Source organism: Plectropomus leopardus, chromosome 17 (assembly GCF_008729295.1).
Source record: "Plectropomus leopardus isolate mb chromosome 17, YSFRI_Pleo_2.0, whole genome shotgun sequence".
Taxonomy (NCBI): domain Eukaryota; kingdom Metazoa; phylum Chordata; class Actinopteri; order Perciformes; family Serranidae; genus Plectropomus; species Plectropomus leopardus.
The window spans coordinates 27,378,620-27,393,065 of NC_056479.1; the positions used below are offsets into that span (position 1 = coordinate 27,378,620).

Genomic DNA, 14,446 nt, shown 5'->3' on the forward strand with positions numbered 1-14,446 from the left:
TAAACTCTGAGCGCCAGTCTTCAAGCTGCGCATGCGCGAAGCCGCAGTATAGCGAAGCCATAGGAAATGGGAAAATAAATAATTAAAAACAAAGAACAACGTAAGATTTACTAGTTATTTTGTTTTTGTTTTTTCTTGTTTATTTGATTTTTTCCTTTTAAGCAAATAACTAAAAAACACGTCTTTTTGCAAAATTTGATTTCTACAAAAAAAAAACCCCAAATTCTCACTCGTTTTGTAGTTTTTTTAGTTTGCCAGTCAGAATTGAATATTTGAATAAACGGATGACACACGGATCGATAAATCACTCAATAAAAGTCTTGTGCTTTATCCTGCACAATCTGTTCCCACTCCTGAAGTGATGGCCCCTGTCCCCTGTCCCCTGTCCCCCTGTTAAGCTTCGGTGACCCCTTAATGTGGTCAGGACCCCCATGTTGGGAACCTTAAGGAAAAAGGTGAGGAAAATCATGCATGCAGGAGGTGTTACATGGAGTTATACTGCTGCTGCTGCTGCTGCGGAAACGCTCCTCCTCTCTGTCCGTTTGTCCATCTCCTCTGACTGGTGCATCTAAACGCTGCCCCCTGCTGGCTCCTCCGCGGTGCTGCGTGTCTCCTGCGTGTTGGTGCAGCAGGCGCCTGCAGGCATGGCACTCAATCTGGTTGTGAGTTAATTGGCTTTTTGGTGTGCCATCTGTGCAGATTGTGAGTGGGAGAAGCAAAAGGTTTGAGAAAACCAAAAAAAAACTCCTCTTTTATAAGCAAACCTTTTTATTGATAACACCAGCATGTGTGTGTAGAGTCAGTTTGTGTGTGTGAGAGGACACACACCTCGTCTGCACCCAGAGCACATCCTGTGTTTTCAGTGCAGCAGCCGGCGACTGTAATGTAACTTTGAATATGAAGATGTTAATCAGTGATGGCACGAGCCTCCCACGGTGCTGACAGGTCTCCTGTCCTCTCCTCCTCCTGTCTCGTCTCATCTCGTCTCTCCTCCTCTCCTCTCTCACAGATGCCTCTGCTCCGCTCAGCAGTTTGGCACCTTCACAGTGACAGTTTCACGCCTCCTCTAGTGCCTCAGGGCTATTATATACCATCTCAGAGCAACACACTCACAACATAAAGACACTTCTTCTAAGCATTTGGGATGTGGATTTCCCGCCAGAGAAAAGCTGGACTATCTGAACCCATCCAGCCTGCATGATGAAACTCAGATGAGTCATTCTGCTGAGTCTTTTCTTCTTTTTTGGGGACAGAGGGTTTCACATCCCACTGCTGCATTTGAAAAATATTTACATTTGCACAAGAAAACAGAAAAACGCATTTTTGTGCCAAGAACAGATTAGTGCATGTGTTGGGTCGTCGCCCCCAGTTTTTGGAAAATATCAGTTTATGTGCATTTGTGTGTTTGTGAGGAGCAGTGGTGGAACGTAACCAAGTACATTTACTCAAGTACTGAAGTACAAGCTTTTTCTTTTCATGTCATTTTACACTTTTCCTCCACAATATTTCAGAGGAAAATATCGTCTTTTTTTACTTCACTACATTTATCTGAACGCTTTAGTTACGTTACAGATTAGGTTTTTTTGCATTAAAAAACATTTTTAAAATTTATAAAATATGTTTTGTTTTGTTTTAGTTTATAGATAAACTAACAGTTAGGATTGACATATTGAGAGAAAAATTCATTGCCAACAATTTGGTAAATTTAAAATTTTTTCGGGTGTTTTTCTATTGTGTTTCAATAATTTTGATTTTGGTTGTTTTTAAATAGTTCTGAGCTGTGTTTTTACAATTTTGAGGTGTTTTTACAATTTTTTTAGTTTTTTTCTATTAAAAAAACCTATTTTGAGTTTTTAGTGTTTAGATTTTATTTTCATTTTTTAAATATACAGTTTGGGATGTTTTTTTTTTAATGAATTTTGATTTTTGAGGTGCTTTTTCAATTTTTTTTTTTTAAAAATAATTTTAAGTTTTTAGGGTTTTTATTTTATTTTTTCTAAATAATTTTGAGTTTTTTTTTCTTTTACAATTTTCAGCTTTTGGAATGTTTCGTTTGTTTTTATTTATTTAGAATTTTTTTTGCATTGGGTACTTTTACTTTTCCCCTGAATACACTTATAGTACTCAGTAAAATATACTCATGTAAAATGTTCAATGTAGGACTTTTTAACTTGTAACAGAGTATTTTTACAGTGTGGTATTAGTATTTTAATTGAGTAAAGGGTATGGATACTTGTTCCACCACTGGTGAGGAGCAGATAGGACAATAATTTTAATCAGTATTCGTCATAAGGCTCCAGGAAGTTGGTGGTCTGCGGGCGAGGGATGGTGTAATCCTTCTCAGGGTCGATTTCCTGAAACATCAGAATCAAACATCCGTCACGTCAGAGCAGTTAATGCGCGCGATAAAGCGCGCGTTCATTAACCTTACAGTGCGACTCAGCTGAATGCGCGCAGCAGTCAAAGGTCACGCTGCCTAATTGTGAAGTTTGTTAATCCTGATGGTTTATTACTCACTGTCACGGAGAATCCGGACTCGTAGGGCGACCGCAGAGACTGATTCGTCCTCCTGCCTGAAGGGAGACACATGATACAGCTGGTTCATTATCGGCTCATTATACTCTGCTCATCATAAAGAGCCGCGCGCACTGATGGAGGAATTCATTTTCTAATGTTGGACATCGGCTCCATATTCACTCTGACTCCTGTTATTATTCACGTAAAGGGTTTCTGTCAGGGAATCTGAAATAGCTGCCACACTCTCACATGGTTACTTTTTCTGCTTTGTTTGATTGAAGAGTGTGAAGAAGCATTTATACATTTTAGCTGTATTGTTATTTAGATATAGATGGATATACTTTATTGATCTCAAAACTGAGAAATTGGGGTGTAGCAGCGCCATACAGTAAGAACAAAGAGAATAAAGAGCAAACAATATTAATATAATATAAAAGGAATACGCTTAAAAAACTAAAAACTAAGAGACTGTACATATATACATATATACAAAGTGTAAAGTGCGGAGTGACTGCAGTTGCAAAGGTACAGTATGCAAAATTTGACCGGAATATAAGACAAAAGTACAAAAGTTGGTGAAACAATGCTCTTAACCCTTTGAAAACTGGGGCAACATTGCTTTTCTTGTTTTTTTCACCTTTGAACACTGAGTTAATTTGTGCTTTTTTTCCCTCAGAAACATAGAGACAAAGGGAATAAGAAACGAGGTAAGGACTGATCTCCAAAATGCAAGAAATAGGTAGATTTAAAAATAAAGCTAGGGAAAATTACCAGGGGAAAAAAGAAAAAGCTAAGAAAAATTATGTCACAAAATTATTTAAATATATAAATATCATTATTTTTTAAATCTTTATTTATTTATTTAGTTATTCATTTAACTCATTTTCTGATTACTTGTGTTTTTTTTTTTAGAAATCAGTTTACTCAGGTTTCAAAAGGGTAATCAAGACAGAAGAAGAAGAAATAAGACATTTTTTTCTGACAAATGAAAAGTTGAATTCAAAAGCAGTAAAACACACCAGTGCTAAATTAATACGTAAATATTTGTGTTGACAGGATCGGCCATTTCCACACTTCCTAATCATCGTCTATGTAAGCAGCCGTGAAATGCATTCTGGTAGTGCCATGCAGGGATGTTGGCTTCATTTCAACATCGGTAAGTATGTATTTAATGGAGGGTTTGGGGCTCCTTCCCAAGGAAATTTTGGGCACAAAACACTCAATTTTCTTTTGGTTAATATTTATGTATCACTTTATGGTGCAAATTTGAAAAATTATTTTAAGAGAAATGCAAAATTCAGGCAAACAAAATATAAAAATCAGCTATGATGGCATATCATGCAATGAGACTCTCAGGCATTTTGCTGTTTTGCTTTCAAATATTTATTCTCCTGCAGATCAACCTTCACTGTTTAATGTTATCACTGCTGAGTCAACACACACGTAGGCAAAGTTTACTTTTCCATTCTGCTTTGTGTCGTTTGTTGGGAAAGTGTATCGTCTTTAAATGTGCATGTGACCCTTGTTTACGTCAATGATACATTAATTTGTTACAGTTAATTTATAAAGCCCTGGACTTTATACGCTCAGGTGTGTTTCAGAGAGAATTCTGCTCATGTTAAAAATTTCCTGCACATTCAGCAACATATTCTACATATAGGTGTTCTCTGAGAAATGAGAGTAAAGTTATATATTTAGAATAAAAAAACAAACAAGCAATGTGAAGATGTCCCCTTGGGTAGACAAATTTAAAGGTTTACTAAGCAGGATTGTCAGTTACTGTTTAATAACACGCTTGCCAGAGGGAAAAGTCTCTGCAGAAAAATGCCACGCCTCACACCGAGAGTGGGTCATACATGATGACTGAGAGGGATTAGGCTCGGGCGGTATCACGGTACACCAGGGTTTTTCAACGTTGTCATAAATACAGGGGCTCTCTTTCTATTAAGCTCATTGTATGTAGTGCACAGCATGCACCACCAGAGCTCCATCTCCGGTCTCATCTGGTAGAACAGGCAGCTGAGATGGAAGACACATTGACACCTAGTTGTGGATGTAGAAGTTACGGGACTGTAAACAGCCGGCGGCCTGCAGAAAGAGGCCATGGGGAATAACGGCATCTTTTTTTTTTTACATCTAACTTTGTGAATTAAGGATTTATTTGGACCAAACCGGAGCTGGTGATTGTTAGAACAGTGGACTTACAAACTTTATTATTAGCAAGAGTAACCAAGATGATTTGGGTGAGTTTTATTTTGTTTCTGTTAAGCGTGAATGAAGTGAGGCCTTGTCAGTCTTCAGTGCCTGAGAGAAAGTTGGATTCAGAAGGTGCACAGTTGTATTTCTCTGTTTAATGAGGAGACTAGTTGGTAGAATAGTAAGTAGCTCCCTAGCTGTCGAAGGGGGGGTGTAACGAGGAGAAATTTCAGGAAAGTACCGTACGAAACTGTTAGTTGCAGCCTTTATTAAGTGAATACACCACCTCTCCTGTTCTCACCGTCATTCTCAAAGCTCCCGTTCTCCCTCCCCTCCTTCGGGCTGGCCAGTCCCGGGATATCAGCGCTGGGACTCGTCCAGCCTGCAAAGCTCAGAGGGATATCTTTGGACTTGGCCTCCCCCTGGCAGAAGAAGGCGATCTGGGACAAACCGTATCCCATCAGTAACACCCAGCCGTTGGACACCAGGGCGATGCTCAGCACCGGGTCGTCCCACTGCGGCTGCCGGTCCAGCTTCGGGTTCCCCCTGACGAGCATGGTGATCCACACCACCCAGACGCAGGCGGAGAGCAGCAGCGTGAGGAAGAGCAGCGTGGCCTGAGCTCGACTCTGCTGGCGGGCGGCGCCGGTGTAGCTGTAGCTGTACGTGAAGCAGGAGCGGCACAAGAGGCGCAGTGACAGGATCAAGGCGATGGCCAGGATGCAGAGCACGTAGATCTGCAGCATGACAAACTCCTTTTGGCTGTACTCACACGGGTTCCTGTCCCGGACCAACACGAGGATTAGCCACTCCGTAGAGATGATAACCTGAACCATGAAGAGCCCCAGGGTCAACGCCGGCTCCCCCCAGCCTCGGGCCGCCGCGAAGCCCAGCAGAGCCAAACAGCGAGTTAAGAGACAGGCGAAGGCGAGGGAGAAGAGGACGCTGAAGAGGAAGAGCCTGGTGGGGCAGGTCTGAGGGGTGAGGCGGATGATGAAGGAGAAGGTGATGGCGAAGATCCCGGCGGTGGCCAACAGGAACATGGTCATGCTGGCCACCGTGCCTCCGATGCTGCTGCGCTGGTTCCTGGATGAGATGCAGATCCACAGAGACCAGAGCAGGAGGCCGAGGAGGAGCCCGATGCTGAAGAGGAAGCCTGCGGACGCCAGAGTCTCCAGGACGATACCCCACGCTGCCCGGCGGTCGCACAGGTACCTGTAGATGGGGTCCAGTTCTCTGCCGCAGCCTTTGACGCCCCTCAGGGACGTGTCATTAGAGGACGGCTTTGTGGCGTTGATTGAGTTGCTGTTGTCTGATTGGCTGAGACAGGTGAGAGGGACAAAGAGGAGCAGGAGGAGGTGGAAAAGGGATCCTCGGGTAAAAAAGGCCATTTTTAATCCACCTGAGGATTCCTTTGATACAGAAGATCTCCTAAAAACAAAAAGCACAAATATTTCAAAATTAAGAACAACAGTGATCCTCAACTTACAGCCTCCTAAATATGAAATGATTCACGCTGAGATCTTTTTTATACTTTTAACGTACGTAAGGTACCAAAGTGCATAAAACAGCATTAAAATAGAGCTTGTTTATCAAAAAAAGTTCCAGTGGAGAATCCCTCACGCCCAACAGAGGCCCGAGCCAAGCTCCTAATTCTAGAGGTGTCCTAAAATCCCCCAAAACATCCTAAAATCCCAGAAAAGTCCCAAAATCAGAGAAATGTCCTAAAATCCCCAAAACATCCTATAATCCTAGAAACATGCTAAAATCAGAAATACGTATGTCCTAACATCCTGGAGACGTCCTTAAATCCTAAAAACGTCCTAAAATCCTAGTAATGTCCTAAAATTATAGAAATGTCCTAAAATTCCCCAAACATCCCATAATCCTAAAAACGACTCCAAGAATCATCCTGAAATCCCCAAAAATTCCTAAAATCCCAGAGACATCCTAGAAATGTCCTAAGATCCTAGAGACATGTATGGGGCTGCTGCGACTGGCCCCCGGCCTCCTGTCGTTTTGGAAAAGTGGCCCCCAAGCAAAGCAAGCTGAGTATCCCTGAAGTACGAGATTCCCTGCATGCTTTAGCAGCGCGCTGACTGACAAGCGAAAGAAACAGAAGACAGGATAAAGAGGTCACAGCGTGGAAAAGACAAAAGTGAGAGCGGTTTGACAGCGAGAGTGACGAGCGCGGGAGCAGGGAGTGTGTAAACATGCCAGAACAAGGCAGAGGAGTGTGTCAGCCTGGAATAAAGAACGGAGAGAAAACACTGCAACATGGAGGTGAGGCTGGGACAGAGAGACAGACATGAAAGAGACGACTCTGCTGCATCAGCTCATAAAGACACACACACACACACACACACACACACACGCACACACACACGAGGGGGTGGGGTTTATACGCGGATGGGAGCTGAGAGATATCCCTGATTGCCGCCACTTCCTCCAGCCTGTAACGAAACCTTTGTTGCAGCGTCAGAGATTCAAATACGGCTTTTATCATCCGCTAAATATGACCTTTAACTCTGCCCGACACTGGATGATGTTTGTGGTGTCAGTAGATTATTTTCACTTAATTATAAGGCGTGATCATCTGATTTTAGCCAGTTATTAAAGCTGTTATTAGAAAAAAAAGAAGACATCGATTGTACATAAATGTACAGTGGCCCTAAGGGGTCAAAACACAACAAAATTTCACAAAACACAACATTTCAGAAAACACTGAAACTTTTGAGAACTTTTGTGAAATGCTGTGTTTTGTAAAATGTTAACTTGTTTTGTAAAATGTTGTTGAGTTGCCTGAAATATTGTTTTCTCAAACGTTGTTTTGATTTGTGAAATGTTGTAGTGTTTTGACCCTCAGGACCACCGTATAAATCCCAGAAATGTCACTCAGTATTTTGAGGAAAACAGCTCTACATGTTTGCTGACTATGACGTTATCTATTAAAGCTCCACCTGAAAATAAGACGGCATCAGAAAAGCTGTACGAAACCTTTAAAAAAACTGTGAAACTTACTTTTTATCCTTCGGGGTGTGAGCTCCGAAATCCCACTCCGGTCTTTAAATTTGCCCGGAAGTGTTGCAGTGATGACCGCTTAATGCCGCTCTATCCTGATAATGTCTCCATGTCTCTGCAGGAAGAGCACGAGATGAGGAAGAGTTGGGACACGGGACAGGAGACTGTTTCCACCTCAACAGGTTGGACAATCACAAAAGAAACCTGCAGCCCTGCTCACACCTTCCTGTCAGACCCCTCCTGCCTCCCTGGTCCCTCCCTCGGACCGATGGGTGGGGCTCACACACCTGGAGGTGATGATGCACACAAACACCCACACGGAGGGTGAGCTCGTGCACCCATTTCCCGAGAATTTGCATCTCCTCTCTGCATAATGTGCACTTTATGTGGGATTCTGTTGGGATGTTCATGTAAAACTCGAGCTCAGGTGGAGGGCAGAGGCTCGTTGATGTAATGGAGTTCAGGCGAGACTCAGACTGACTCATCCCGGTCTTGTCGGGATCCAGAACAGCACCGGCCGTCACCTTAGTGACTGGGAAATCACAGCCACAACATTTCGGTGATTTAGCCTCAGGTGGAGTGCTTCTCACTGTTGGCTTTTACAAGTCCGTACGTAGCTCCTCCACTCATGCCTGTACAGGCAGAGTTTACAGGGTGTGTTCGGTTGAACCTCAAGTCACTCTTCAACTGTAAAGTCAGGCTCCAAAACACAACTTTATCTCTCTAATTATGAACACTGTTCGCTGCAGGACCCAAAAATATGCACATACATGTGTTTGTATAAAAGGTACCAAAAAATAATGTCAATCTACGGAATATTTCCGACCAAAAATCTCCCTAATTTGTCACCTAACACCAGAGGAATTCAAGCATGACGTCATTTATTTTAAGTATCACACGCAGTTCTCTGTTACTGGCAGGTTGGGCTGAAATGGAAAGAAGAGAAACATTTGTTTGCAGATTCTCAGACACTCAGTCATGATAGAGGCTCATTATTTTTTAAAAAAGAGCCAAACTGAAGCGTCTGAGAGCAGCTGGCAACAGATTGGGTTTTGACAGAAGATGTGGTGAAAAATTCTGTGAATTTTAGAGTTTAAGTTATTTATTTTCATAGCTTTTTAAGGGGCTTTTCCACGCTGCGTTCACATGAAATCACACAGATGTTACACTGACAATCTGGATGTGATTATAGTGAACTGGCAGAGGATACCGACGTTAATGGTAGACGGCAATGCGGTCCAAATTTTAAATATTTTAACTTTTTGCTGTTATACGCAATGGAATTTACACGTTAATGTTGTGTAGCTCCCTCAACCAAGAACAAAAACAAAACATTAATATTAGGGTCCATGAAAATACACCCAGTGAGTCCAAAAATCATATTTCACTGCACGTACTAACGGTCGTACTGTTAAACGTGTGTCAAAACTACACGGTTAAGTTTAGGTAACAAAACTACTTGAGAAAGAATATCCTGGTTGGCTTTAAATGAGCACATTATTGACATTAGGTGGGTTTCAATTCACCCTCAAATCGCATGTTGATTTAAAAAAAAAAAAAAAAATTATCACAAAAAAAGTATTTACGCTCACATGACATGGTATTTCAGGCGATTCGAAAATGCCATATTTCACAAAACTGCAATGGAAACACTTTTTTTTGGCTTCTCTAGGTCACATGAGGCTATGTCTTTGTGCTTGTCAGTAGGAACCGGCTCCCATGATGCAGCAGGAGCTACAAGAGCTGTTATTGAATTGCATAACTCCTCAAAAGTTGAGTGGATCATCTGGCAGTTTTGAATCCACAATTCCTCTGTGAAATCGTGGACTATAAGCTCCCAGAAATCCCTCATACGTGGCTGCTCCCACGTATTAAGGGCTTGCCTTTATATTATCGCTCGTATAACTCTCCCACATGGCCTTCGATTGGAAATAATGACGGCTAGTGCTGTGACTGCAATAGAAATAAACCTGCTAATGTTTTGAACATCCATCGGCATGGTTACTGGAACGTGATCATGAGAGGAGAAGTCTCATAACATCACTCAGTGGATTTTAAGTCTTCTCACAGTTGTGTTTCATTGACATTTAGAAAATATGGCCTAAGTTTTGTGCAAATCTGTAAAGGAAACCCGTCTATCGGCTCCAACAGTCAACAAGCTGAAGTATCTTTGGGCAAGATACAATAAGGTTAATTATGACTCTTTCTGTTGTGATATTTTTTTTATCCATGGAGGTTTTAGATTTGTAAAACTTTCCTCAAATCCAGAAAAGCGTCAAAACATCTGTGACGTCATCACAATGTAAAGTCTATGAGAGTATGCATCCGGCGAGGAACTCCATTAACTGAATTGGTGTCATCTTTGCATCCAGTTTCTATGTATTGTGGTATATTTTTGGTTAATGTAGTGTATGTTAATCAATAAATAAGGATTATATATGATGTATTTTCAACTGAGAAACATACTAATTACTGTTTGAATATAGTCCGGGGTTTGATTTGTGAGCTACATCTTGTACTTAATACCAGATCATTTATTTCCCTTGTGAGATGTAAAAGAATAGTTTCTTGTTAAAGCCATGTTTTGATTTTCTTTTCCAACAAAGAGCCTCTCAGTCTTGAAATGAGCAGTAATTATTATTAAATGCACTCAGACATTGTTGTAGTTAAGACACAGAAGAAAAATGTCCCCAATTTGAGTCATAAGACTGCTGTAAAATGTTGTAGAGTCCTTTTGTTTCTCACTCAAGGCTTTTTTTTTAAAGATATCAATCCATAATTGCTTCCCTTTGTTTGACATGTTTTTGCTTGTGATTCATTTCTTACTGTGCTTTTGTTTCTTTTTTTTCTTTTTATCAGGGTGTTCCAGAAAAAGAAGACACGGACAAAGTGAGTACTAAAAATATATGCATTTTACTGCAGCTATCAGGACAGACCAGTTCACAGTACGTTTTTTTTTGGTGGCATTGTGATGCAACACAAAACATTCAGTTCTCTCTACGTAGGGACGTGGGTTCAGATAGCAGCAAGGAGAGAGATACGGGATAAAAAAGGGAGATCATCCTCCGTGCTCACGTGAAAGTGCATTGTTGTTTTCGCTGTTTCTCTCCTTGCACCCCTTGGTGTTTACAGTGAAGTAAAAAATCCAACGCAAAATAACAGCGGGAGGAAGTACAAAAGGTGGGATGGGAGACAAGGTCAAAATGTCAAAATATTTACATTTTTTAGACAGCTATAAGCAAATACAAGCCAGTAATAACTAGTGTTTTGCTTGCGTCCGTTGCCGTGGGTGAGGAGTGGCGGGAAGGAGAGAGGGGGAGTCTGAAAGAGGAGGGAGGAGAAGAGAGGAGAAGACTATGATAAATAGATGAAGGGAAAGGGAATAAGGTATGTGGAGTTTTTTTCTCGTCTTCTCATTCAAGTATATATATATATATATATTCAGAATATATAAACAGTATCATATAATATAAAAAGCAGCTTTATTATACTTTACATCCACTTAGTGGAGAGAAGCATGAGGTAGATAGACGAGAGGGCGTTAGGGGGTTTGCCGGCAGCCTTATCGCGGCGTGCCGAGCCGGGACGGAGAGAAGGCAGGGCGGAGAGGATTAGGCAGAGGAGAGGTGCAGGCAGGTGGGGAAGGCAGGAGGCAGCAGGTTTAGATGATGCCGTATTTGGCCAAGTCGCTGAGCTCCATGTCGCCGAAGGCTTCCCATGGGCACACCACCGTGATGTCTGTGCCGAGACCCTCCATGCCGGGGATGTCGTCACCAAAGCTGGAGGAGGGACAACACACAGGTGAGTGTGAGTTGATTTATTTGCACTAATGTGAAGAAATATTAGAGCTGTCATGATTTTTTTTAATTGCAATTAATCACATTTTTTAATCGCATGTTTAAAATTATTTTGCCTAACAAAACAGTTTTAAAGTTCATATTAACAAGGTGATGCAATTCTTTATCAAAGTGTCCTGATTGGGTTTTGCACTTTTTTAGGACTTCCAGTTCCAGTTGCGTGAAACTACTGATCCCCACGACGGTAAGACATTTAACTAACTGGTCACAACAACCTGAGGACGTCACTTTTTCCACTATGTTGACTGTTCTCCAATCAGTTTCCACCCATTTAGCAATGTCTCTGTGAGATTCACACTCCAAAATCGTGCCTCAGTCTTACTAGCTGCACCTGTGTGCTCAGCTCGTAGGTGGGAGCAATTTCAGTATGCAGAAATATTCAAATACAATAATAATGTACACTGCATGCAAAAAACAGCAAGGTTTGGCCCAAAACTCTATGTGAAATCGCCCAAATTTAGCATAACTTTGGAGCATTTTTTATCCCCCTTACTGAGAAGTTAGCGTGACATGATACCACCAGATTCCCCACCTCCTCTAGTTTCATGTAATACCAGTATCTTCACTTTAACTTTTAATCTCAGCCTCTTAAAGACAGCAGTGTTCGCCAGGATTATTAAAGAACTACGTTATTTATTAACATTAACTGCATCATGATTAACGGGTGAACGCTCACAGCCCTAGCAGATATATATGTATATATATATATATGTACATATATATTTTCTTACCCCTTCTGGCCTGGTTTGGGGGCCTTGCTCTTGAATGTACGAGTCTGCCTCTGCTTGAACTTGGGTGGCCCCTTCTTGGGTGTGGTGGGGCCGGTTGCTCCGCCGGGGGCCAGGGCGCTTCCTGCAGGGGGGCTGGCGTTCATTTCTGCTGAGGGTCTCTGAAACAACACAGAGGATGGTTTTTAGAAACCGATCACAGCCTCCTCTGCCCTCTGCTCTTTTGTCCTCTCTGCTAATCCTGTTTCCTTCCAGCTCTCGATGCCAATCAGTGCAGATTATGCAGATTAGTTTAAACAGCCAGATTAGCTGTAATCCCACTCTGATCCGCAGAGGACTAATTGCCCTTCTTTAACAACAGGGATGCTGTATGCAGCGGGACGTCAGACTTTTCCATTAACTTCAGCTTAGACGCCCATTTAACTGCTCATGTTTGATCCTTAAAGTTATTAAAGTTATTAAAGTTTTCAGTCACATCATCAGCAGATTTCATCACTGCATCTAAACATTTTACTTAATTGCTTTTGTGCAGCGGACCTCTTGAACCAAACGTCCTGATCTTAAACCGTATCCTGCCTAATCTCCCGGTGTCACCCGCCTTCCTCTGACTCCTGACACTGGTAATCCTGTTAAGACTATTTGACAAAGGTGGAAAACACCCTGCGTTGGCACTTTATGTAACTCAAACATATGAGCCACCTGCGTTGTCAGCAGCGGCGGCGGCGGCAGATCTAGACTGCGTGTGGATAGAGTTACAGATGAGCAGACTATCCTTCTGCGCTCACGTGATCTGTGAAGCTGCACCAGAGCTGCCCAACATGTTATCAGCCATCTGTTGTTGTGACTGAAGTCAATCCTCTTTACACCGGGCATTAGAGGATGCACCTGTTGTCCCTTTAAGTTTCAACTCATGCATCTTAAGACTTTCTTTGTTATTGCTTTTCTAAACTTGACTACATCTTTAACTTCAAGCTACGATTGATCATTTTTTATCCAATTTTTGTCCACTTTTTAAATTGCAGCAAACCATGTTATTAGTACAGGATAAATAAAACTTATAAAAGTTTTCATTCCTCTTCTTTTTCACCTGTGTCCAAACTTTTTGCATCTAAGCTGTTTCCTGTATTAGTTTACTTTTAACCCTTTAAAACAAACTGCCTTCATTTCTTTCAAAAACATGGGAAGAAGGTGATGAGAAACTTAAGAAATGACCTCAAAAGCAAGAAATTAGTAAAAAAAAAAAGAAAAAAATGTTCCCTGAAAATTACAAATTAAAAAAAACAACAACTTTAAAACAAAAACAAGAAATTGTTTTTATTTCACTGTAAAGTAATTTTAAATATATAGTAAGAATTATAAATATAGTTTTCTGAACATTTTTTTTAAATCTAATAATTTTATTTAGTTTCTTCTTTTTACTTTTTGTTGTCTTTGCTGGACATTACTTGCCAATTTGCTGATTATGTTTTTGTTTTTATGTTTTCAAAAGTATCAACCCAATATTCTCAGGTTTCAGGTCTAAATTCTTGTTCTTGGTGTCTGAACACAAAGCAAGAAGACTGATATTGATTCAGACTTTAAAGGGTAAACTAGTAATGCACAAATGGATATTTGCACTAAATCCAACCTTTTCATCAGAGTCGAAATCATCCTCATCTAAATTCTTGCATTGTCTACTTTTTTAGCATTTGTTTATCTATAACCAGTCCACAGTTAAATTACTGTTTCTGATTAAATCCCATGAAAACGTTAGAAAAGACTGCAGGTAAAGTCAATAAGAGTTTGTTCTCACCTGCTGTCACAGATATCCCAAGAGGCCACTGCTGATCTCTGCTCTGAGATTTCTTCTTTGCCTTGAGTTTGTGGTGTGTTGTCTGTGTTGTGCTTTTATATCTTCATCTCTAATCCCCTCGTCCTCCTCTTTCCAGTCACATGGCCACCGGAAAAGGTCAAACTTCTCAGACAAAGCTTGCATGTTGTCCCCCTCCTCCCCTCGCTGTTTCTTAATTGTCCTTGTTCCCATCATCAGCCCCGCCCGCTGCTGCCCTCGCTACCTGCTGTGGCAGGGAAGCGATGCAGCCATACCGGGTAGACGGTGTCAAAGATCAATCTAGAAGGATTTAATCG

The 14,446-nt window shown here is 41.3% G+C and overlaps 2 protein-coding genes and 1 long non-coding RNA gene across 3 annotated transcripts; all 3 read right to left on the reverse strand.

Annotated features, from left to right (window-relative positions):
* Positions 1-230: 230 nt before the first annotated feature.
* On the reverse strand, positions 231-1,353 carry LOC121957306. The gene is made up of 2 exons (XR_006106744.1): positions 829-1,353; positions 231-691 (listed from the first exon to the last, which is right to left on the reverse strand). It is a non-coding gene; the product is annotated as an uncharacterized LOC121957306 (long non-coding RNA).
* An 853-nt stretch (positions 1,354-2,206) lies between these two features.
* On the reverse strand, positions 2,207-7,969 carry LOC121957305 (G-protein coupled receptor family C group 5 member D). The gene is made up of 4 exons (XM_042505875.1): positions 7,735-7,969; positions 5,015-6,144; positions 2,518-2,573; positions 2,207-2,354 (listed from the first exon to the last, which is right to left on the reverse strand). The coding sequence occupies exons 2-4, from the start codon at positions 6,102-6,104 to the stop codon at positions 2,277-2,279; spliced, it is 1,224 nt and encodes a 407-aa protein (XP_042361809.1). The 5' UTR covers positions 6,105-6,144; positions 7,735-7,969; the 3' UTR covers positions 2,207-2,276.
* Positions 7,970-10,844: 2,875 nt separating this feature from the next.
* Positions 10,845-14,179, reverse strand: pde6hb (phosphodiesterase 6H, cGMP-specific, cone, gamma, paralog b). Its single transcript, XM_042505642.1, has 3 exons — positions 14,112-14,179; positions 12,323-12,480; positions 10,845-11,513 (listed from the first exon to the last, which is right to left on the reverse strand). The coding sequence occupies exons 2-3, from the start codon at positions 12,463-12,465 to the stop codon at positions 11,396-11,398; spliced, it is 261 nt and encodes an 86-aa protein (XP_042361576.1). The 5' UTR covers positions 12,466-12,480; positions 14,112-14,179; the 3' UTR covers positions 10,845-11,395.
* Positions 14,180-14,446: the final 267 nt, after the last annotated feature.